The sequence below is a fragment of the Brachyhypopomus gauderio genome, chromosome 7 (genome assembly GCF_052324685.1).
Source record: "Brachyhypopomus gauderio isolate BG-103 chromosome 7, BGAUD_0.2, whole genome shotgun sequence".
NCBI classification, from domain to species: domain Eukaryota; kingdom Metazoa; phylum Chordata; class Actinopteri; order Gymnotiformes; family Hypopomidae; genus Brachyhypopomus; species Brachyhypopomus gauderio.
In genome coordinates, this window is record NC_135217.1 from 4,855,493 (window position 1) to 4,881,494 (window position 26,002).

Here is a 26,002-nt window from a genome sequence, read left to right on the forward strand (position 1 = left end):
TTTTAATAATCGTCGGGCCGAAGCCCTGCCGCTTTTGTGGGCCGTTGCTGTCGGCTTCACGGTTTTGGTTTCCGCTTGTTTTTGTACGTTCACTGGGATCCGCTTAGCGACGCCACGGCAGGCAGGGGAGCGGGCTTACGGGGGGGGAAGACATGATGACCGAAGATTTTAAGACAACTTTGTCGACCATGATCGTGTCAGACGCCCGTAGGGTTCACCTCGCCGCGCCGTGACCAACCGTCGCTTCAACGGTCGCTCGCGGCTCGCGGCCGTCAGACGCCAGACGAACGGCTCGCGCGCTGAAATCGCGAGGCGCGAGCTAGCTTAGCCACCAGCTGGTCGTTAGAAGATGGAGTCCAGCCTCATCGCTCTAACGACTCCCTGTAGCTAAATTAACCAAATCTTCTGTGTTTGTGCGATAGAAGAGGGAGCGATGTGGACCTTTTTAGCTGCCCGGCTAGTCGAACTTGTTTAATAGCCGCATGGAGAGTGAATTGAGTGGGTTTAAACCAGTGTTGGGTGTAGCTTAGCTAGCTAGGTTGGCTCGTAACTTTCCCCATCTTCGTGGTGTGGGGATCTTCTCTGAGGGGTAGTTCGCTGCTCGGCTAATCGGCAGAGCTGAAACTCGCACTACGGTCAAATTGACGGGTCTACAGGGGACATGGCCACAGCTCCTGGGTTCTCCTCGGGCGTGAGTGGCTCCAGGAACGGCCCGTCTTTCTTATCGCCGTCTGGGATACCTGGGCAGGCGCAGCCCATGGTGGTGGTTTGGGAGTGGCAGGACGATGTGGGTTACTGGCGACCTTACAGCGGGCAGGTGAGCTGCTACATCGAACAGTGCCTCCAGCATCAGCGGGGTGGTGGACCGACCACAACCAGCATCTCTCTAGGACAATCAGACCCCAGCCTGGCCCCTTACATCATTGACATCCCAAACCTGAAACAGTTTCGACAAGACACCGGTGAGTGTTGAGTCCTGTCACGTTACAGTTGTAGAATTGTTTCAACATTGTTTCAGTGTCTCGAGTTAGTTTATTAATTATTATTAGTAGGTTAATTATTAATATATGAATAATAAATTCATTCAAAACATAATGGTACACTGCAAGTAACTCTCACTGTAGAAACAGAACGACACAGCTGTTAACAAGTTTTTCTGCTGACACTGGAGTATTTAATTCCCCCAATGGGTGAGGCGGTTACATAGTATAAGGGCACCGTCATCCAGCTCTCTGGATGTGGTAACCAAAACAGTCTTACAATCAGGAAATGGTTTCAGAGACTTTTGACACCTGCACTCCCTACAGACTGAACAGGATGGACGAAGGGGGAAAATAACACCCGGATGTAGGCTTTAGATTCATACGGGATGGCCAGCATAGTTAGCAAAGGTAATAAAGGTTTGTTAAACAGAAGGGCACTGTTATAGGCCAGGTTAAAGAGTTGTGGTGACGTCACAACGGCATATGGCTCGTGCTTTACTGAGCTTGTGAACAGCAGGTTTTGTCTCCTTCCCTGGAGCGTATTCACTCTGTGGTTTTAAACGAGGAATTTACCCAAAGGTCCCTAATGAAGGCACTTCTTCTTCTGCAGGAAAGATCCGCTCGGTGAGGCGGACGCTGTTCCCACAGTCCTCTGCGCTGGGTGGCGGCGTGTTGTGGGAGTGGGCCAGCGACGAGGGCAACTGGACGGCGTACGAGACGCGCACGTCCATCTTGTTGGAGCACAGCCTGCAGGCGGGCCAGGCCACGGCCGATCTGGGCCCGCACGGCTACAACTACATCGTGGACCTCACCGCCCTGGAGCAGGTGAATAAGAACTCGGGGTTCCGGCGGCGGGTCCGGCGCCAGGGCGGGGTGCCCTACCCACTGGCCTCCGGCTCCGTCATTCACTCGGGCCCGGCGTGCACGTGCCAGCAGTGCCTGAGCCATGGCGGGGCCTCCGCGGGCCCCGTGCCCGCCCGCTCCAGACACTCCTTCTCGGCGGGCCAGGCCGGGCGTCCGGGTCCCCAGGTGCAGCACGGCAGGGCCGCCGGGGCGGGCCCGGTAGCGGCGTACTCCCCCTACCCCCGGAGGCCCCTCTCCGTCGGGAACATGTCGTGGGGAGGGCCGTGGAGCCCGGCTGCCACTTCGATGGTGCAGCCCCCCACGTCAGGGCAGGCCCACTCGACTGCGGCGAACGGCTTGAGGTGAGCATTGGGTTGGCGGGACGGAGCGCTGCTCTCTATCACGGTCTACGGAGACCCAAACACACTCCCTATCACTGACAGAAACTCACACCCCATCCCTGACCCAAACACACACCCAAGTGGGCATCCGGTGGTCGAGGACAAGGTTGGGGAACTGTGGCGTGTAGTTATAAAACGAGCTTATTTATTGCCCTGGACAGAATCTGCTTGTATTTGCCTGTCCTGTTTTAATTCTTATTTAGATTCCCAGCATTGCACATTTTGCTGCGTCAGATCAGATGAATTCAGCTTGGCAGGTCAAGTTCTTCCTCTTATATTCGAGGGACTTTTCGTGTGTTGAATTTCACTTGTGGTGTTTGTTTTTTTTAATAGTTTTTTTTTTAAACAATAGAGACTAGCAGTACCAGAAAAAGAAATGTTTTTTTTTAAACTGATACTTATTCCAAAGTGGAAAATACCAGACTGCCTGTCTGCTTTGTAGTGTATGAGTCATTATATGAGTTCAAAGCTCTTTGCTTTGTTGCAATCTGTGTCTCCCATTTCCTCTTGTTGGGCTTCTCTGCTATTCGTGTGAGTTAGTAATAGACTTACTGTGTGTGTGTGTGTGTGTGTGTGTGTGTGTGTGTGTGTGTGTGTGTGTGTGTGTGTGTGTGTAAGAGGAAAATGTAGGGTTATGTCACTGCAGTCACTGATGAAATGTTGGTGAAATGAGCTGCCATGCGTGGCGTTTCTCAGAGTCCATAGGAGGTCTCCTGTTCTGAGAGGCTTATCTAGGCCCAACGTCACCATCTACTTTTACTATTAAGTGAAGCTTTGCTTTGACTTGGAGCTCATATAATGAGTTCAGGCCTCGCCCCCCCCCCCCCCCCCCCCCCATGTGCAGTAGAGCAGACTGGTCTCCCCCCAGCACTGCCCAGTAGCTCAGCCCAGTAGCTCAGCCCAGTAGCTCAGCCCAGTAGCTGGTGCCAGGCACAGGAAGTGTGGAGGAAAGCAGGACTCCAGCCTCTGCGTGGACTCGGAGAGGAAAAACCCAGATTTATGCAGCCATTGTTTGCCTTTCGTCAAGTGTATTGACAACCAGGAAGAAGCTGTTTTTAGACCCTGGTTATTTAAGTCCATCGTGGTGTCCTCACTTAACCCTAGAGGAAGTCCTCCTCAGTCTTTAGATACCATGTGACAGTTGCTCTATGTACACTACTAACTCGTCATTAGGGCTGCCAAATATAACGTCGGAGTGTGTTCACGCTTGTTCTATTGTTCTTGAGATGAGCCAGATGAGATCAAACCCAAAACCGTTCTGAGAGGAAGTCTGTCCCGACCTAACGAATGCCCAACACGATTCGTGCGCCATTTCACGCCGGTTGTGTATAAGGCCTGTGTTAACGTACCAACATCTTTTTTTTATTTGTGTGTGTTTTGTCTCCAGCATTCCAGCCATCCCCGTACAGCTGAACGGCTCCAGCAGTGTGAGCACAGCTCTGGCAGGTACAGTGCCCCACGGCCCGTCAGAACGCCTGCTCCATGTGTGCCTTTGTCCTTGGATGGTCCATCGCAAATGTGTATCTCGGCCTGTGATGTGGGGAAATGTTGTAAGCTCTAGTAGTGGGAAGGGTTCTTGTGAGTGTCAGTCAGTCAGCGAACCAGGCAAATATTTCCCCAACAAGCCCAATAGCTTTAGTTCTGGTCTTGGCTCAGACATTTTGGTAGAGGAAAGTCAATGATTTCCCAGCTGGTTAACTGGAGTTTCTGCCATACACAAGCAGTAGGAGACCAGCTCACACTGGTCGTAGTGATCTCTGTGCTCTTTCTGTAGCTCTTGGTTGTGTATGATACAGCGATGCGTGTAGACTGTAGTAAAGGTAAGGCTGTCTCCTCCACGACACGCGTCGGCTGTGTATGCTCCCACGTATTTGCTGGGTTGGAGTTTGATTTCACCACCAGGGCGCTTTTGAAGCTGGTCTTCTAGACGAGGGGACGCCGCGCCCGCCTGCCTTTCAAACTCCGCCCAGGAAGGACGGCGCTCTGTGACGGACAGGTCTAGGACGGCCAGCCAATCGCGCCCTCCCCCGTCAGGCTGGCCCCTTAGCGAAGCTCCGCCACAGGCTCGCGCACTCATCCGAGCATGCCCCGCCCCCAACCCCACCCACCCACCTCCCTCAACTTGTGGTCGGCCTGCTCCGCTCGTGGCTTATCACTCTTCCTCTTCCCCCCCCCTCCTTCCTCCCCCCTTCCCCCCGCATGTCTTCCTCCTGGGCCCCTGGCCCGGCCGTCCAGGCATGGCTTCCATTTTGATGTCTGCGGCAGGACTGGGAGTTCGCTTCATGGCCGCTCCATCCCCACAGCGCGGCTCCGGCAGGCCCAGCAAAGCCCAGGCTGACTCCGTTAGGAGGGCAAAGAGGCAGCCCAGGACAGGTAGCTAAGCCGCGTCAACCCGACCTAACCCCGACCTAACCCGACCCGAAACCCCCGCGCCAGCTGCCCACCCTCCCCCTGCTCCTCAGACAGCCTCCCTTGCTTGCTCGGAATGCTGCTCTCAATTTGCACACGCGAGACGTTATTTTGTCGCTCTGTTGCCTGTACTACTTAAAGGTAGCATGGCGTGTCTTCTGAAAGCGTCTTCAGCTCATTCCATCGTCTGACGTGGTGGGTCTTTAGGTTTTAGAACGCGCTGGTTCCATCACTTCTACACCCGTGTCCTCACTCCGTCTCCTGCATGCCGTCCTCTGCCCCCTGTGGCTGCTCGTCCGCTGTCGGCATCACCGCACACGCTCCGTCACTCACCCTCTCGCCCCCGCGAGACGCCAAACGCGTCCGTCTCCCCCCCCCCCCCCCTCTCGCTTGAACTCGCTGAAGCCGTGAGGTCGTCTAGTGCACGGCCACCGCGCCGAGGTTCGGATCAGACTGACGCTCACAAGCACGCCCCTAACCTTGCTACTTTTCGTCCCAGCTAACCAAGCGAGCTGCTGAACGTTTTGATGCCAGCACGGTTGTGCTGGGGGCGCCATGCTGGGCCTGTCCCCTAGGGGGAGTGCCTGAGTACCTTGAAAGAGGGCCAAGCCAATGACATTGCTGCGTGGAGCTTCCCGTGCCCTCGCCCACTATAGCCAATACTCTGGGAAAGCGACTGCCTGCCCGTCATACTCGCCTTCTCGGCTGCTTGTGCATGCGGAAACCAGAGTCGGTGCGATTAGAGCGGCCACAGACGGGTCGACGTGGCACGCTTTTCCAGAATTCAGCTTGCTTAGCTGCGTGCCCCTCGAGGGCAACGCGGCTCTATTGGCTGCGGCTGTGCACCGCACGCACGGTAAGTTTTTCGCGCTTAGCAACGAGCCACCCCGAACCGACCCAGGGGGGTGTGGTCGAATGTCCTCGCACCTTAAGATGCCCCCACTGCAGCGCGTTCCCGATGGGGCGTCTCCACGGGACGGCCTATAGACGCCCTGCCTCGCTACGGCCGCTGTGTGGAGGGTTTCCTTTAGGCTGCTGACAAGGTGCTTCAGTTTCACTTGAGCCCATATGATGTATGTGTGTGTGTGTGTGCGCGTGCAAAGCATTTCTGTTGTGTGTCCCCTGCTGCAGTGCTGAAGCCAGAGGAAGTCATTAAGAAATACATGGAGGAAGTTCCTGTTGTCCCAGACGAGGTACGACTTTGCCATCAGAATCGTCCATCTTCTGGTGTTTGACTGATGCTATGAAACGATTGCCAGACTTACTAATGCCACGTCACCTTACCAGTGACATTTTATCAAATCCCATCGATCTGTGTGTCCTTTTGGAGGGGTGTACAGGACCCCCCCAGCCCCCCCCCCCCCCCCCCCCCCCCCCCGCCGCCACGTGGCATGCTTTGATGTTCCTGCTCTTTCACAGGACTGCATCATTTGCATGGAGCGTCTGTCATGTCCCTCCGGCTACGACAGCCCCGGGGAGGGCACACAGCCCATGCTGTCTGCCACCGTGGGCAAGTTCACCAAGTGCGGACACACCTTGCACACGCTCTGCATGCTGGCCATGTACAACAACGGCAACAAGGTACGGCAAGCCCAAGGGAACCTGCGCTAGCAGAAATGATTTCTTAGCATTTCTTTTGGCAATGCTAGCATGACCCAGATCCAGGCGAAGCGCTGTGCCACTTAACGTGCAGTGCCCTTGATGAGTCTAAAGTACAGAGTGACACCTTTTTATTTATGGCCCTTCTGAGAATGTGTGTTGTCGTTTTGGGAATACGGTACTTTTTAGGTTCAGGCCCCCACCGTTTGAGGTGAGCTTAGATTTTATTTATTTATTTATTTGGGAAGCTGGCAGAACTTGTCTTCCATTGGCTGAAAGACAAAGCCCAGTACTGTGGGTTCTCCAAGGGCTGTGTGCAGACTTCACAGCTAGGTTTCTGAGTGGTCTGCAACGTGGCTAGCGTCTCCTCTGCGGTCTCGTCGGCTCCTGTACGTTTCCACGTGCACCTCCACCCTCCCCACCTTTTTCTGCTGTCTTCCGCAGGACGGAAGCCTCCAGTGCCCGTCTTGCAAGACGATCTACGGAGAGAAGACGGGCACCCAACCGAAGGGCAAGATGGAGATCTACAGCGTCCCCCAGTCGCTGCCCGGGCACCCGGACTGCGGCACCATCCAGATCATCTATAACATCCCCCCTGGCATACAGGTCCCCAGTTAACCCAGTACTACGCCGAGCTGTGCGCTTCGTGTTTGTGTCTCGGGCATATTCCTCTACGTGTAGCTTTACCCAGAAACAACCAAGCTTGATTTTCTGCAATGGTCGAAACAGCCGACCGAGGTTGCTTTGTGTGTGTTCGGAGTGTATTTTTGGCTCGCTGAGCGGACAGCGCATTCTCTTGGGCCTGCCGGCCTGTGTTCGTTGTGCGCTGGTCGAGCTGTGGGGGTGGACGGCAGATGGAAGCCTGCGGGCGTGGCCCGGTGCTGACGTGTCCGTACGCGGCCTGTGCCCTCGCAAGGTCTGGCTGATCTCTCTCCTCCCCCTCCTCCCCAGGGTCCCGAGCACCCCAACCCCGGCCAGCCGTACACCTGCCGAGGCTTCCCACGATTCTGCTTCCTGCCCGACAACGAGAAGGGGAGAAAGGTAAGGGTGGCTCCCGTGCCATCGTTTGGTTTTCAGGTCTGACGGAGCACAGTGGTGGGCTGTTAGAAGCAGGATTAGCCAGGAGGGGGGGGGGGGGGTGACCTCTTTCCCCAGTACGTAACAGCCGAGGTCAACGTGTGATGCTACAGCTCCCGGGATGAAGCCGCGCCTCGTCTTCAGCGGCTTCTGGGCTAATTGGCTCGTAGTAGAATACCACAAATGAACAACAGAAGCTCTGTCCTAAATATAAATCTCCCGACCTTGTAACCTTCAAACGAGTAGACCCACCGCTGTCTTGATGGACCCCTCAGTTTGTGGTCTGCTGCTCCCAGAGCCCCTTCAGTACACACAACTGTGTTTGGTTGACACTCACATTCCTGACTGTTTTTCCAACACCATTCAAATTGTCATTATAAATCCTTAGGACCTTAATTTCAGATTATTTTGTATCAGCCAAACCATATTGGGAGCAGTACTAGTCTGGATGGTATGTCATGTGCTTCCTTATTTATTAAATCGTTTAGCAGCATTTACATAATTCAAACGGTGACACGATTGCTCACGATGCACGTTGTCATTTCTCAACACTTTTCCCACTCAGCTGTGTGTAACCATGGCAAAGGTGAAGTCTCCTATTAAAGCTGATTTGTTTTGGGTGTTGCAAAGCTAAACTGCATCCAAACTGTAGCGGGCTCAGACATCGCCTCCACGCCGAACCCGTCGGCGTTCGTTGGCGTGTGTGCGCTCTGAGCGTCTCCGTGGTGCCCCGTCTCCAGGTGCTGGAGCTTCTGAAGGTGGCGTGGACGCGGCGGCTCATCTTCACCGTGGGCACGTCCAACACGACGGGCGAACCAGACACCGTGGTGTGGAACGAGATACACCACAAGACTGAGATGATGTCCAACGTGTCGGGACACGGCTACCCGGACCCCAACTACCTGGACAACGTGCTGACGGAGCTGGCCGCCCAGGGCGTGACGGAGGACTCCCTGAGGCGCGAGGCGGCCGCTAGCATGTCCGGTGTCTCTGCCATGTGAGGGGGAGGGACGCCGCGGAGGCCTCGGCCCTCGCTAGCAGGACTTGACGTCGGAGATGCGCCGTGAAAGACTGGGGGGAGAACTGAGCGTGTGCAGACAGTAATGTCACCGGCGTTAATAAAGAGTGAGGAAGTTCTCTGTGGAAAAACCCGTCTCTGTATGCCGTGCTGTGTCAAGCTATGTGGGTAACCACTCCATATACATGAAGATTGGGTATGAAGTCCAGAGACGGGCTTCTCACAGATAACTTCTGACAGTGATTGCTCATTTTGGTAAACTTTTTACATGTTAAAATCTTTCTCAATGCATCTTTTAAGGGCAGAATAGGGACCTGGTCCTGCTGCGGGAAACTGCAGTTCTAGGCTTTGTGAAAGAGTGAACGTGTGGACGGCGGAGTGCTGGTGTTGCCCCTCCCCCAGGGGGTGTTGCCCCTCCCCTGCCTCAGCACATCCCAGCGCTGGTCTCCTCGGTGGGGATGGACGCTTCACGTTCGCAATGCGTTACTTGTCGTGAGAGGCAGCTGTGGTTTGGGCTTCAAACATGCAATTTCTCGGTAGCACTTTAACATTTGCAGCGCGGCTAATCGCAACGAGGGGGCTCCAGGCTCCTGCGTAGCCTCGTAGATGGGGAACCTTCGTTATCTAGCACTTGGCAGGTGGAGACGCCTCCGCTTGTGTTTTTAATAGATGATTTGCAGTCCGTTCTGAGACCACCACTTCCGACCTGAACCAATGATCCATCTGCAGTGGATCTCCAGTGTGGCACCGACGTTAAATTGTAAAGCTCCAGTACCTGGACTGACCGTTCTTAGAAGCGCTGACTTCTAAGATCACTTGGCATCACCTTTTTAAAAGAAAGGAAGACAGTAAATATGTCCTATAATCTGTTATTACTGCACTTCAATGCAAATAGTTTTTGCTAGTACTATATGAATTGTATTAAAAATTAAAGGCATTGTTTCAAATCACAGCTATTTTAACTTATGATTTCTATGATGCTTTTTATGGTTTCTGATTTCGAAAGTGTTTTTCAGGTCTGGCTTCATCACTTGCTGCTAGTAGGTAGTATGTTTGAAAGCACAAGGGAATGTTTTCTTTTGTTACGTCATCTGGTCCGTGAAGTGTAACATTACCCTATTTTTAGCTGGTGAAAGTATTTTTTTCCCTGACAATTACTATGTACTTAGAAAATGCAAGAATTCTTGACTGTTCATTGGGACCATACAAATCCCTAATGCTAATAATAGATACAGCGTTTCATTTGAAGTGTAAGAAATTGGCTGTTACGAAACATTGCAGTGCAAGTTGACATTCTCGAAGGTGCCACAGTGCCAATCAGCCTTGCTGGAGAGCTACATGCAACACTGCTCATCTTGGCTTTCAGTTTATCCATCATTCTGTCCATCTGTGATGTTTGGTTGAGTAATCAAATGTATGCAACGATATATATATATATATATTAAAAAACATCAGCAATAAAACAGTCATACAAGACAACGATATCTGTTTCTGATATAGCAAAGCATGTCTGCGAGATGCTCTCAAGGTAAGGTAATGGTTTGTATCCGGGACCGTTGACGAGATTTTTTTTAAGCTGTACTGGGTGCTTGCAAGGGGGACCATTATTCAGAGCTGCTCCAGCAATTTGCCAATGGTGATTAGCATGGTGAGTTACCACACATGGAGTCCAGGGTCCCTGTAGAAGAATAGATGGCTCATTAAACTCTTATTAGGCCTTTTGTTGGTTGGTGTGACTGATTGATGTAAATACATTCTGATTTGGCCGTGCAGAGGCCTGGTCATCTGAGAAGGATTCTTACTTTCTCCTTCTCTTACTCCCCTTGCACTTAGGCTAATCTGCGTGGCTTCTATTAAATCCAGATAATGCCTCTCAATTTACAGCTAATGCATCAGCGTTAACTTCTCGAAAGAAACAATAACAAGACGATTAAGCGCCGTTGCTGCTAAAAGCAAAGCTCATTTGTTCCTAAGATCCGAGTGAAGTGGGCGAGAAATGGCGATGAGTCATTGTCCTATTGTGATGTCACAGTAGTCTCTCCACACATGCTACAAGATGACGTCGCTCCACGTTCCAGTGGGCAGTGCACGCCAACCCAGCCTCTTCCCTGTTTCGCCTGCTGTACTCTGGTTTCTGTGCCGTGCCAAAGTAGACCCTCCTGTCCCGTGTGTTGAGGAGGGAACAGCTTCATTCATGGTCATATGTTTTCACTATGTGCACTATTTGGCTTTTATGGTGTGATTAATAGTAATTGAAGGAGACCTTGCATTGTAAAATTTACAAAATTAAGTGCTCCCTTCCCTAGACATGAAACCAGTGATTAACCCGTACTGCTGGACCATCCAGTGTATCAGTTCCACCATCTTGCAGCAGAGGGCAGTATTGCACTATGAGAATCACACCAGCCAAGGCACGTGGATGCCCTGTTTAAAAATGATGTTGGTTTTTTTTTTTATCTTCTTGTGTGCAGAGGACGCTTGTTGTTTTCTTAACTATAAATGCCGTCACAAGCACAGAAATCTCTCGCAGCAAGCTGCCGCACCTAGCTGTCATAACGAAATGAGCACTCTTTACAGCACGCTTCACAACAGAGGGCTCGCTTCTGTTTGACAAGCAGAGGGGCCCGGTTCTGTTGTTCTCCAGCAGAAGGGAGCTCTTTGGTGTCCTCCTCGTGAAACCTCTACTTGTAGAACATGTGCTTCAGTCCCGCTGGCTCATTACCAGACTACGGTACGAATGCAGACTGAAGGGAAACATCAGAGTGTTGCCTTCACCTCCTTCCCTAGCCTTCTCGTGATGTGTTCACATGAAAGGAAAACAGATGGTGGCCCTGTGGAACCTTCTGTGGTGTGGAGCACTGAAGAAGGTGGCATTAGTATGATCAAAGCACATGCACAAATGTAGCAAGTGGTGTAAATGATTTAGATTCTGACACCGTCGTAGATTTTGCTAGCTTTGCTGCATTTTGCAAATATTTACGTTGGGTGTCCCTGACCCTATGTAATTACATTGTACAAATAATAACTTGTATTGTAGCACAGTGTCGTTTTCACAATATATAGTACACATTGTCAGTGTAAATAAAGGCAAACCATTCTACAACATTATAAAGTAACAAAATAAAATACATTTTTATGAATTATTAGCAAAGACCAACACTGGATGAACTGAAATTTCAGCTTTTGTTGTTTTTTTGTTCTTGACCATGAGGAGAAAAGGGCTCATTTGAACAGAACTTTCTGATAAAGTTTTCTTTATTGGAAATACATTCCAGAAACACTCATATATCATGGTGGACTGCTGGCAGCTACACATGACCTGCATAAATGACCTTGCGATTATACCAGCCCCAGTGGTGGTGTGACAATTATTCTCCAAATATCTGAAAACAATTAAGTAAGAATATTTCAATGAACTGAGAAGTGTCAGGCAGAAAGCCATTGATTAATCAATTCTGAAAGAGTTAAGTAGACATATAGCAAATTAAACCAAAACAGCTTTCTCAACTATAATCTCAATACATGCAAACATCTTGCCACTACAATGCTACCAGTTGAGGTGCATAAAATCGCTTACTTTTGCAGCACTATAAGAGGGCACTTTTTTTTCCCCTTTAATGGAAGACAGTCACCAAACGCTCAACAGCCCCCGTCCAGTCAAAGCCAATAAGCCAGGCTTGTGTACATAAGGCCGCCTCAGCCTTCCAGCATCAAACGCATTACGAGACCCACTCTGACTCCGCGTCATTAGGAAACATATATGCCGTTTGTTGTTGGTCAAGTTAAAAATGAGAGGAGCAGGCAGCTGTGATGGAGACGCACTGAACTACGAGACCGTTCCCCACCCGAGCGCTCCCCCTACACACAGATCTACGTGGAGCTTCTTGCTCTTGATGAAGCAGTGCGATGACTCTATTAGTTTTGAGAGTGAAATTTTAGACCTTTTAGATATTGCTGCAATGGATCCTGCTAAATGGGCATCTGGGGTAATCTGACTAAAAGATGATTTGAGGTATGTAAGTGTCCTGCTAAATTTCTTAACCTTGGATGATGAAGCACCTTCAGCCTTACTTGGATATCTTCAGTCTGTGGCACAAGTAGCCTTGTAACTGCAGTTAAATGCATCTAGCCTGTAAGTAAAAATCTTTTCCATAACACGCCAATTTTGATAATACTCCTGTTTATTACAAGATGGCATGAACATCTTGGCCTCTTGACCAAATCCTGATTTGCAAACTCCTATTCCACTTTCAATTAGGTCATGGCTGAATCAATCTCTTTCATAGAGGCTTCACCCTACACCGTGTGGTTATTCGTGGTCAAATGACACTTGTGTGCAAGAACTCACCCACAGGCGAGGATTCATTAACGAAGGACTAACCTTCACCTCACAGCACACCGCCTGTGCTATTGTTCATCACTCATCCCCTACAGCCGTGGGTCCTGAGTCCCCGGTGGAGGACAGGAGTGACCTTTGACCCGCCCGATCTGGACGTTGCGCTGACCGCTAGCAGCGTCTACCTCGAGGGCTTCCGCTAATTGTGCTGGCGTGTGTCGTCGGTGAGAGGTGATGTCCTGCTTGCCAGATCACGGGATTGTAAATCCCGCCTTCCCTCCTCCCTCAAAGTGACGGAGAGTTTTGCGGCAGTGCCTCTTCCCCTCGCCAGATCGCTGAAATATGGTTTCTCCCCTCCGTCTCGCCACCTGCTGATGAAGCTGCACTCCGATGGGCTTTCAAGCTTGGCCGTCTGGTGTTTAATTAACAGAAAAAATTGATAGGAACCTCCAGCTCTGTCGCTGGGTGGTGTGTCTCAGATTTAGACCTTTCTTCAATGCTTTCCAATGCTACGTCATTTCACCTGACACACGAGAAGGAGAAGGCTGGACAAAACTTTGGCTGGTTCTTTAGTGTGTGGACTTGGGCGTGATGAGTTAGCCAGGAGGTCTGTTAGCCAAACAGCTAAATCAGCTCCAACCTGTGACCTCTGTCTTGACTCTACAGAGCAAGTCTGCTGCCTCATTAAAAAGATATGCTGTTTGTTTTTCTAAGTCATTTTCAGCAAATAATGGATATTTGTATTTGTTAGCCATTCGCAGGATAATAGATGAGGTAAAGCACAGAAATCCTGGCAACAGTGTCTGTGCTATAAATACAAATAGGAATATTAGCTATATGATTAGATAATGGGTAAAATATTGGGGATACTGTGGATGTTGCATCATTGTGTTAGTCCTGAGTTCATTTAGACACTGGTCTTCTATGTGCTAACAGCTCTCAAGAGTTATAAGCTTCACTCCTTTTTTCTCAATACCATCCATTAAATGATCTATCGATCTCTGACATCTGAAAATTGAGCAGGAACCTCTATCCCAGACAGTGGCTTAACCTGTCTCTCTGCTCTTAACCCGTCTCTCTGCTCTTAACCCGTCTCTCTGCTCTTAACCTGTCTCTCTGCTTTTAACCTGTCTCTCTGTTCTTAACCCGTCTCTCGGCTATTAACCTGTCTCTCTGCACTTAACCTGTCTCTCTGCTCTTAACCTGTGTCTCTGCTCTTAACCTGTCTCTCTGCTCTTAACCTGTCTCTCTGTTCTTAACCCGTCTCTCGGCTATTAACCTGTCTCTCTGCACTTAACCTGTCTCTCTGCTCTTAACCCGTGTCTCTGCTCTTAACCTGTCTCTCTGCTCTTAACCTGTCTCTCTGTTCTTAACCCGTCTCTCAGCTATTAACCTGTCTCTGCACTTAACCTGTCTCTCTGCACTTAACCTGTGTCTCTGCTCTTAACCTGTCTCTCTGCTCTTAACCTGTCTCTCTGTTCTTAACCCGTCTCTCGGCTATTAACCTGTCTCTCTGCACTTAACCTGTCTCTCTGCTCTTAACCTGTGTCTCTGCTCTTAACCTGTCTCTCTGCTCTTAACCTGTCTCTCTGTTCTTAACCCGTCTCTCGGCTATTAACCTGTCTCTCTGCACTTAACCTGTCTCTCTGCTCTTAACCTGTCTCTCTGCTCTTAACCTGTCTCTCTGTTCTTAACCTGTCTCTCAGCTATTAACCTGTCTCTCTGCACTTAACCTGTGTGTCTGCTCTTAACCCGTCTCTCTGCTCTTAACCCGTCTCTCTGCACTTAACCTGTCTCTCTGCTCTAATGGGCCAAGTGAGGCAACTGGGAGATTTTCAGGGTCAAAATAGAAAGATGAACAGTGGTAATAAGGACTATTCTGTAGTTCAAAATGACAGCTGTGGGTTTTGTGAAGTGTGCCAGGTATCTTGAGAAATATTAACGCTCCAAACTGTGCCCACTTTATTGGTGTGGGGGCGTTAGGTGATATAACCTGTAAACATCCCTCAGAAAAATGGCACTGAACTAACAAACGAGTCGCTCACTATTTTGATCTGTAAAATATTGCACACAACCACTCGAGCTAAAGCCCAATAACTCATTGTCTCACGACTTCTGCCTGCGTGAAGGTGACATTACCATGGATGGTCTTAATCTGGGCTTTCTGCAAGCCATGATTAATTAATTGTATATGATGAATTAATGAACTGCATATGAGGCATTAAAAGCATTTATGTGTGGCTTCTTTTAATTTAGTAAATTAGGCTGTACGTGTGGAACCCTTATTACTCTCTAGAATCCCTCTGCCCAAATAATATTCATTGCTGATGACTATTTTGGAGCAATTAGCAACCTGATAGAGAAAGTGGTATCATAAACTGACAGGCCAGACTGCCATAACTGCTGACTACAGGATGCTCAACAATAATTAAGATGTTATCACGAGTGCAAAGCATTTTCCCATTACAGAGGCGCGTGGTTGATACAGGACTGCTGGGTAATTTGTTATCGTTGGGTAAGTTCAGAGCAGGAGGAGGTGTGGTAGCTTTAATGTTTGAGATTGACTTAATGGCTACGTTGGCATGACACATTCCGTCTTGTTGCCATTCTAGCGAGAAAGAAATTTTACTTGTGTCACAAAGTTCCTCTTAGCAGCTTCTGGAACACTGTGGCACTGTGTATCAGAGAAACGCTGGGCTTCTGTGAGAACAAATTTTTAAAATGTGTGCCTCCATGTATAGGCAATTCTGTGGCGAATGAGTCACTAATGGTTTCTAGTAAATGACCCTTTAGATCGCGCACGGTTGCGGTGTCCGCCCGCCACGCACGGAGACGCTGATTTAAGTCGTGGTGCGCTTCCTTTGTATATACTGCCTTATATGGCTTCCTCTGAAAAGGCATGAATAATACCTTAAGTGGTTCCGACCTAAGTCTCACTGTTCTCCGACCCATACATCTGCCGCTTCTGCTCAATGCTCTTATGTTCGTCCCTTATCTATAAATATAACGTGTGTGCGTTCACGATGCGAGCCAACCGGAGAAACTTCACGTTCCTCTTCCACTTTGGCTCTGAAGTGGTTGCGACCTTTTCTGCGGACGCCTCCTCAGCCTTTCATCCGCTTAACATGTGCTGACACACAACGAATGGGGTCGACGGACCAGAACCGTAACCTGTGCTTCACACTCCGACCTTCCTTGCCACTTAAGTGCCTTTCCTACCACTTAACGAGTTGCACTAACGAAGTGACAATTTTAATATCACTAATCAAACAATCCTACAGTGCAACACTTACTATATTGTAGTTACTCGAGTTTCACTTTTTTTTTCCCTCTGAAATAACAAGCTTTCCGATTTCAAACCGAGTAACTACTTTATGCTCCCAGGCGGAGCACCGCGGTAATGGATCACTTGGACACCTCTAAGCACACAGAGAGATACATTAGCCGGTTGCGTTTGAAGCCTTTTTCGCGTTGGTCTTGGCCTGCGAGTGATGGGTGATGTATGCGGGGGGAGTTGTGGTGGCACCACACCTAATCATTTCACGAGCGGGGAGGAGGAGCACAAGTCCCTCGTTCCTCATCACCTTTGTTTACTGCCGCTCACCGCAAAGCGACTTGGCCGGTCCGAGCGGGTTCGTTAAGAACGTGCGGGTGACGAATGAGTTCCGCGACGAGCTCTTCCTCGTTTAGAGGTTTGAGGCGTATTGATTTCGGACCTGCTCTGCGACGCCCCCGTACTGCGTGGTTCCATGAATGTGCTCTCCAGTTGATCAAAATCATGCAGGCTTCAAAACGTGTGCAGGCCTACAGACCACTGTTAAACAATGAGCAGTGCCCAACACAAACACAGACTTTAGGGGAATCTTTAATAACACTGCCTCTCACATATATTGCTTAGTCACCTGACAGAACTCCGATGACTGTTTTGGTAGCTAACAGAGGCCTGTAGTTGATCGAATGTGAAAGTAAAGCTGTCTGTTTTCTTGATTCAATTGAGAACTGCAGTGTCATCTGCATCATTATGCAAACAATCGTCTGGCCAGCAGGTCTGATAAAAGTTACTCCATCAGGAACCAGCAGTTCTGCTCAAAGTTTGGAAACAGATACTTTATTTGTTGTTGTTTTGTTAGTGTTTGGGAAAGAAATTGTTAACTCTACAACAAATCCAGAATACAGCAGTGTGACTAGTCTTCAATCATCCGAAGTTCATACATCACTTCCATTTCTTCATTCCCTTCACTGGATTCTGGGAGCTGCCTACATCAGATTTTAAAACCCTGGGGCTCCCTTACAAAGCCAAAAATGGACCAGCTCCTCTGTACATGATGATAATGATCAAAGCCCAATCCGAACTTCAAGTACTCTGTACCTCAATCTCGGCTTGAAACACCACACCAAGTTTAAGTCACACTAGTAGGTACCTGCACTGATCCCAGCTTATTGCAACTTTATCTTTGACTTTCTGCACTAGCTAGGATACATTCTATGAGTAGATGAAAAATACCTTTTGTAAGTTGCTCCCGGAAAAGCAGATCGGCTAAATGCTTAGCTGTATGTAAATGTAAAATGTAACTGATATTTATGTTAAAACACATCCCTGCCTGAATTTGTACGTTTTCATTGCAAATTGTTTTGACTTCCATTTAAATTATGCCTCGGTAATCACCCCGCTTCAAGCCTAACAAAATCAAAGCCATTTTCATCTGGTATAATGATCCTGTATTAACCAGTGAAACCAGACTGGCGGTGTGTTCATCACACACTCCTGAGGACACTTCTTCAGGATATGAACTACAGTTACCATATCACTACAAGGAGCATAACCTCATGACACCACGTTGTACAGCAAGCGAGCGTGGTAGCATGTTTATGGAAGGAGAGCACCCCATCCATCAGCGCCATCTACTGGCTGAACGCTCACGGGGACACGTGCTCCCGGGTGATGAGCAGAAAGGTTTGAGTCATGCTGGACCCCCAGCGGCCGTCCCGGGTACTGCAGCGGCAGCACGTGGAGCGGATCGAATGGCAATCTCGAGGCAAACACAGGCCATAAAGCACGGGCGGTTGTGAACACTGCGCCAGACAGGAAAGATGGACGGTGTTTGCCTGTGTTTACAGTCTTCCCACTGTATATTAGCGGCAGGTCCGCTCTGCTCTCTTATTTAATGCAATGCAGTGTTATTAGTGATCGATGTGTGGCAGGGTAAATGGTGACCTTTTTTTTATTTATTAAAACGTGATCAATATCAGGCTACAGCATGTTGAGTTACAAGGAGTGCATGCAGCTCACAGGAACACGTGCAGCTTTGATATTAGAATGTAATGAAATAGTACAGTGGGTGAATTCTTCTAATTTAAAATGAAGGTTTCAGCAACACAGTGAAAACGTGTCGGTTACGCCCACCTGTACTTCTGTGCCCACATGACTGTAATGGAAAGAGAAGCCTGTGAGGACGTCTCTGCTTCTCCGTCAACATTCAGGTCTAATAACTGTTCTGTGCAGACGGATAATATAAGGATAAAGATTCTCTCCACCTGAGAAAAGCAGTTTCTCCATGACTTGGGGATACAGTTAAACAGACATAACAAGCAAGAACAAGTTGCCCATGGCCTTTTTTTTTGGCTTACTAGAGCAGTGTGTGTGTGTGTGTGTGCGTGTGTGTGTGTGTGTGTGTGTGTGTGTGTGTGTGTGACAACACTGCGAAGAGGAGCTGTACCTTGTAGGAGACAACAAGGTAACTTTCTGACTAGTGTTTATCCGCTGCTGCAGGGATCTAGAGGCCAGGGCTCTTATAACAGCTTCCTCTGCATAAAACCTTCCATGTTGCTTCTTTGATACCTTAATGAGAGCCAGTACACACAAGCTGTACACACAGGTGTGTGATTCGACGCAGTTTCATTTGGGGACTCAAAGCAGTGGAGTGTGGAGAGGGGCTTTAAGGCGCACAACTTGCGTTTACAATCCAAGACTTCTTACACGTTCAACCCATACACCAGTGTTTAGGCACACATCCAAGGCTGCTGCATTTCTTTTACATTCCTATACGAACTCATTATGCTATTGTACCTCTAAACACAGTGACTGGTTAAATTCCTCTCTCTCTACCTCGCTTTGGGTAAAAATGACTCCATTACGCCTTTAGAGAGGCGCTAATTACGTCGTTATTTTCTGCCACAAGCTGTTTGTTGTGAATCTAGGCTTGTTTTGCGAAGGTTCTTGTGTAATCAGTTGTTGTTTTTTTCTGCTTATTGGATGTGGAAAACTTTTGAGCGCAGAAATCCTTAAATGCCATCCTTTGCAAAATGCTCAGAATGAGGCTCGTTTAAGTGGTGATACAGCATCTTAATTGGGATTAGAATGGGTTTGTTTAAAAAAACATATTTACTGAGCTTAGCAAAATGATACAAAACACTAAGAAATGCCAGATACAATAATGAACAGGAAAGAAAGTAGGAAAAACAAGCAAACAAAGTCCACATTAAGGACAAAAAAAGAAAAAAAGAAAAAAAATAACCACATAAATAAAACAAAAGAGGAACATTAACATTCAGTTCCTGAAGGTCATAAAGGTCATAAAAGTCAGTCTTGCCCACTAGAGCAGATGGAGGGTGGATATGTTCTTCAGAATGGGCCTGGACACACACACACACACACACACACACACACACACACACACACACACACACACACACACACACACACACACACAGACTATACACATACACACACGCACAGACTACACGCACACACACACACACACACATACACACATATAGGGTAAGTGGGTGTATAGTCACAGAATGTTACCGTCCACAAGCACTTGTTTTTAGACACAATGTTAATTGTTGAGACATGTTTATATGCACACAAACGCACGTTTGTTCAACAGTTGTGTGAACTTTGAGGGAAATTTAATGGAAAAACATGCCAGTTTAACATGAAGACAAAAAAAGCTTGTCTATTCCTATTTCTGTTTTCACATGCTAGTTTTCAGCTGCATAATTACAATCTGTTTTCTGTGATATAATAGCCGCTTTAACTAAATTGTGCTAAATTACAAATGTGATTTTCTTAAAGACCATTTTAGTAACGCAGAGACAGCCTACCTAGTATCTTTAAATAATAGAACGTGGTTAATTGGAAATCAAGCAACAACATTACGTTCAGTCACTGTAAATGCTCTCAGCATCCATCAGAAACAAATGTACTGAATTCAGTGCATTCAGTACCTCAGCACTCAGTACCTGCTTACATCAGCAACTGCTCTAACGGGCTTCAAAAGGATAACCAAGAATAAGACCCAGCATAATAAGACACGGACATTTCTCCTTTCCTGTCGTTGTTCTACCATCATTTGTGTTGTGTGTCAACCCTCCAGGGATGGTGCCCTCTGACTCACGGATGTGGAAGCAGACGCGTCATTATAACAGCGGCTGGGAGACCTAAAGTCAACATCAGTAAACATAGCATAAGGTTTGGCAACTGAGAAGTGAATATACCCAAACTAGGGCAGGTGAAGAGACTCAAGCTACGTGGACAGGCTTAAGATAAGTGCTCAAAATTATCCACACAGTGTACATAAAAGGCTCAGACATTCAAACCAGAACAAGACTTTGCAAAGACACTCTAAAATAGGAGACCACGTATATGGGCGTAGATTGAAGTTTAGGAACATGTGCTTTCAGAACTCTGGTGACTGCGATTACTGACCATATGCACCTGTGCTTTGCTTGGCTCATTTCTTCTCCTTCTGGAGCAAGCCCACAGAAACGCTCGTCCACTCTTGTGCATTACATCCTGGCTCTCTGTGTTGCTGGTGCCCCGGACTCTGCTGGGCCCCCATACTCTGCTGGGCCCCCGGACTCTGCTGGGCCCCCTGACTCTGCTGGGCCCCCGTACTCTGCTGGGCCCCCGGACTCTGCTGGGCCCCCATACTCTGCTGGGCTCCCGGACTCTGCTGGGCCCCCATACTCTGCTGGGCTCCTGGACTCTGCTGGGCTCCCATACTCTGCTGGGCCCCCGGACTCTGCTGGGCCCCCGGACTCTGCTGGGCTCCCGTACTCTGCTGGGCCCCCGGACTCAGCTGGGCCCCCGTACTCTGCTGGGCCCCCGTACTCTGCTGGGCTCCCGGACTCTGCTGGGCTCCCGGACTCTGCTGGGCCCCCTGACTCTGCTGGGCTCCCGGACTCAGCTGGGCCCCCGGACTCTGCCGGGCCCCCGTACTCTGCCGGGCCCCCAGACTCTGCTGGGCCCCCGTACTCTGCTGGGCCCCCAGACTCTGCTGGGCCCCCTGACTCTCCTGGGCCCCTGGACTCTGCTGGGCCCCTGTACTCTGCTGGGCCCCCGTACTCTGCTGGGCCCCCGTACTCTGCTGGGCCCCCAGACTCTGCTGGGCCCCCAGACTCTGCTGGGCCCCCAGACTCTGCTGGGCCCCTGGACTCTGCTGGGCCCCCGTACTCTGCTGGGCCCCCGTACTCTGCTGGGCCCCCAGACTCTGCTGGGCCCCCTGACTCTCCTGGGCCCCCGTACTCTGCTGGGCCCCCGTACTCTGCTGGGTCCCCGTACTCTGCTGGGCCCCCGTACTCTGCTGGGCCCCCGTACTCTGCCGGGCCCCCGTACTCTGCCGGGCCCCCGTACTCTGCCGGGCCCCCGTACTCTGCTGGGCCCCCGTACTCTGCTGCTTCTCCAAACCTCCAGCATCACTGCCAGCGCCAGCTGCTTCCCTTGGTGTGGTGCATTGCGCCAGCTCTTCACTGTGCTTCTGTTTGTTTGGTATGGAAAGTAGAGAAACGAAACACGCCTCTCAGGTCTTGCGTCTCACGTCTCGCTCCCCCTCTGCAGCCGTCAAGTCTCCAAAATGTGTAGTGGTGGGCAAGAAAGAAAGGTTTTTGTTAAAATGTTGAACATCTAGGCTACATTCTGAAAATTAGGTATCTGACTGTGCCCAAGATTTAAAAGGTGTTTTTTAAATAGAGAAATTCATTCAATGATCACTTTTAATGTAGTTGTATAATAGCAGTATTTTTAGACTCCGTGGGTAAAAAGGTATGTCTCTACATATTCTCTCACTTCACATATATTCCATTCTCTGTACCTGTTAGCCTTTCTCTCCTGGGCACAGAATACCTTCTTGAAAACCCACCGATACGTTCTGGAGCTTGTTGAGAAGTTGCAAAGTGGCCAGGTTCCTCTGGCAGATGCAATATTGATGTTAGATGCGTTGCAAGTTTAAGCTGAGCACTAACAGCTATGGGTCGGACGTGCCATGATGAATTTATGAGAGGAGACAAATTGACATTAATTAAGTGGTTCTGTCTTCTCCACTACCTTCAGCAGTAAAGAGACTACACCTTGGAGCACTTTGGTATGGCCAGAGGCAGGGGACACCGAAACACTGCATGCTACACCGACTCTCTGCCATATGAGATGAAGCCATGTGACACAATCTTATATGTGTGCGTTGAAAAGGAACCGTGGTGAAAGCAGTGAGACTTGAGACTGCCTCATTACAACTGTATGTCCTGTAAGGGTGACCAGACGTCCTCTTTTACCCAGACATGTCCTCTTTTTGACACTTAAAAAATGTCTGGGTGGAAGGTCCAGAATATAAGATAAGATAATCCTTTATTAATCCTGCAACGGGGAAATTTGCAATGTTACAGCAGCAAAGAGGAAGGGACAGAAAATCCTTTATTGTATAAAAACAATATATAAGATAACAATTTAAAACAAAATCTATTTGTACTAAGGATTACAAAATAAATTATATAATGATACTGAAAATTAAAATCTGATGAATGCTGAGATATTGCACATAGACATATTGAATATTGTACATTAGAAGAACCACTTAATTGTGTTGGATATGGACATAATTGAGTTTGAAATGTTCCCCGATTCAGGCAAAAGTTAATTATTTAATTGCTGCTTTTGATTTCTGACCTCTGAACATATTTGACCATGTTTTCTGAAAACTGAACTATTCTCGTACCAGTCCTTCATCAGAGAGCGTAGAGAACATTAACAGGACTTAACCGACTTCCATGACCGTGGAAAAACTGCTAAAATACCAAATAAAGCTGCTGAACAGGACTTTAATAAGGCTTCGGATTTCTAAATCTTCTAAATCGGGAAGAAGAGCAGCTCACCTTCAGTCTGCGTAATGAACCGTAGCTGACAGGGCCGCCATCCCGCCTGTCTTTGCCGCCCAGAAACTACGGGCGCTTTGAACTGCTCGGCTTAGTCGTGCCTCGCTGCTCCTTTGCATGTCTAATTGTAGTTTGGACCTCTAAGCGGCCATGTTTCACATGAAAGCTAGTTTTTTTTTCCTCTTTCTCTCTTTCCGAAATGTCGCTGTCACAGAGAACCCGGCTTGGCAGGCTCCGCTCCAGGATTTATCACTCTCCGAGTTTGCCTACTGCAGCTTCTCCCTTGGCCCCGCCCACTCGTTACTCACACCAATTAGTGCCGTCCGAGCACTTACCCATAGTGCTTTGCGGAGTCTTGTCGCTCTAATGTGGACTTCTGAGAGCTCTGGTTCATGTTCCATGAGTTCTTCCCTAATGATCTGTTCTGGTTTGGCCCATGTTTAATCTCTTGATTATAGATTAGCCTACAGCTGCCCTTTCTGCTTGCTTTCATGACCCTGCGGTCTGTCCTGGCCTGGCTTGACTCTGTGATTCTACATCCTGCCGTTTCTTTCTCCCGTTCATTAAAGACACACTGCAGATCATCAGGAAAGGTGTTTGTGAGCGGCCTGTGGTGCGGGGGCTTTCATTCAGCACCACAAAGGTTTTCACCCCCTTGCTTATCCGTACTCTTACCAACTTCAAAAAATATTGCAAATATCTGATGGCGCTTATGAAGCCATCTGTGCCACTAGCCTGCTGCTTACGCGACGTTCTGCTCCTTCCTGTTAATTCGATGAAACAACTCCATCTAATGAACGCGTATTCCCCATGCCAGATTGGTCAGAACCACCACCTTTTTGATTTGACCATCTGCCTTATGAGTTTGCGGAAACCCGCAGCTACTCTCCCAGACCAGATTTATATTTTAATAACGGTTAAATCAACGATGAAATTATAATATCGGAGTTTATTGGTCGTCACATTGCCGTTGATGTGATGTGTTTTTTTTTTCTCCATTTAGCCATGCCTACCCACCCTGGGAACGTGTGACTGGACGTCGGACCGATGACTGATGGAGGGATATGTAAATGTTTTGCGAGCAGATTGAGACTGCCCTGATAAACCTCTTTAGGAAATAAACACGAGGAAAGTTATAGCGTTTGTCAGCTCGCCTTCTGTTGTGGGGGAGGGGGGGGGGTTAAGGGAACTCGAGATGAGTCACCTGCAATCTTCTCACCTGTCCTACACTACAGAGCTTTCCCTAACTAAACCTCAGGACGAGGAAAGTCATTGAATCTCTGGTGGCAGGGGAAACGCATCTGTCTCTGTCCAAACACATTAAGGTTTAACGCAGAGGTCTCTCATATATGGTGAGCAGGGGTGTCATATTCTTTCAGTCTCAGAGCTGGTGGCTTTAAGACCTTGGCCCAGAGCCTTTATAATACCCCAACCTGATTGCCTCTCGGTCCTCGTTCTCCTGGTCCAGGCAGGTCAAAGGTACTGTGTGCGTCCATAACCGACGTATGCTCTCTCTCCCCTCTCTCTCTCTCTCTCTCTCTCTCTCTCTCTCTCTCTCTCTCTCTCTCTCACACACACACACACACACACAAACACACCGTCTTCAGAGAGCTATTCCCAATGCTTCACACTCTCTGAAAAGGTTGCAGGCAGCTCACTTAATATTTTAATTGGGGGTCGTTGCTGCATTGTTCTGCATTTCCGTGGCCTTGAAGAGGATGGGCCATCAAAGGGTTAACAGCAGTCGGCACCAAAAAACAGCAAAGCTTCCTGTAGGAGGATTAGGGTAGCTCAAAGCTCACCACAGGAAGACCAGAACAACATGCTGTCATACGTGAACATGAAGTCGAGCAGGAGGGGGGATTATGAAGAGATTGGATCCAATTTCAGGCGATCATCTTGGCAAATAGATTAAAAAAAACATGGAGGCAGACAATTGGTCTCCCACTAAATATAGGTCCACTTAACGTGGTTATCATAGATATGCACCTCTGGAATATTGGAGTGAATTACATTAAGGTGCTATGACCTCGGGACTGGGGCCGCACGGATCTGTTTTGCAAATTCTCATTACCTCGTTAGCACCGTTCAGAAAACAGGAAATTCACAAAACCCCACCGATGAGGGCTTACTAAATTATAAAAAAACAAAAAGGAAGCCAACACAACACCCACCTAGTATCAGTTTACTTCCTGGGGATTACGGAGTTGGTTCATCAGTTAGTAAAGATAACAAGCACCAGTGTAGAAGCGAGAGGGAGGTGTGACTGGAGAACCGTTGACCTTCTCAGCCACCGTGAAGCAGATTTATTCCCTTGCATAGTGTTGTATGAAACTCAGCATGATAACAGTGTGGTAAATCTTGTAATGGGTTTTTTGTTATACTGGTATAAAAGTCTTTGACTGGCCCTTTCTTGTCTACATGCTTCTGGAAATACCGTAGTCATACTTGAAGATTTCCAATACTGCACCTGACACAAGTATACTGATAATGGGGCTTGTGTGCTGTGGACAGGTGTGGGCTGAGATTTGAGTGGCAGATGGAAACGGTGCGTACATGACTGCTGTATGTTGTAAGAGGGAGGTTGCACTGTGCACTGCTAGGTTGTGTGTGTGTGTGTGTGTGTGTGTGTGTGTGTGTGGGTTTTCTGAAACAGCTGCTGTGCCTATCGCTCCGGATGCACCATTAACACTTCAAGCTGTGAGTGGGGAATGAAATTAACTTATTGATCCTTGGTTTAATGAAGCTATTAGGCACAAAGCAGGGAAATGGAGGGAGAGAGGTAGAGAGAGAGGGGGAAAGAGAGAGAGGTAGAGAGAGGGAAAGAGAGAGAGATGGCCAGAGAGAGAGAGTCTTTGTGGTCTCCCCACTTAGGAAAGGGAATCTTAAGTGTGGGGCATGGCTTTTAGAAATGGGACTTTGGCCTGTCTCAAAATTGTTTTGGAAAGGGGTGTGAGTGAGACAGGTGGGTGATGTCTCTCTCCTGTAGGGTGTGAGTGAGACAGGTGGGTGTTGTCTCTCTCCTCTCTCTCCTGTGGGGTGTGAGTGAGACAGGTGAGTGTTGTCTCTCTCCTGTGGTGTGTGAGTGAGACAGGTGAGTGTTGTCTCTCTCCTGTGGGGTATGAGTGAGACAGGTGAGTGTTGTCTCTCTCCTGTGTGGTGTGAGTGAGACAGGTGGGTGTTGTCT

General features: G+C 48.7%; 1 protein-coding gene across 2 annotated transcripts; it reads left to right on the top strand.

Annotated features, from left to right (window-relative positions):
- Positions 1-6: 6 nt before the first annotated feature.
- On the top strand, positions 7-9,768 carry dtx2 (deltex 2, E3 ubiquitin ligase). Of its 2 annotated transcripts, XM_077011108.1 has the most exons (9): positions 7-962; positions 1,594-2,188; positions 3,615-3,673; positions 4,463-4,600; positions 5,768-5,829; positions 6,056-6,217; positions 6,680-6,841; positions 7,187-7,276; positions 8,053-9,768. In XM_077011108.1, the coding sequence occupies exons 1-9, from the start codon at positions 662-664 to the stop codon at positions 8,311-8,313; spliced, it is 1,830 nt and encodes a 609-aa protein (XP_076867223.1). In that variant the 5' UTR covers positions 7-661; the 3' UTR covers positions 8,314-9,768. The 2 variants fall into 2 exon arrangements, with proteins under 2 accessions (XP_076867223.1, XP_076867224.1); XM_077011109.1 differs by lacking the exon at positions 4,463-4,600 and having other exon boundaries at positions 53-962.
- The last annotated feature ends 16,234 nt before the right edge of the window (positions 9,769-26,002 follow it).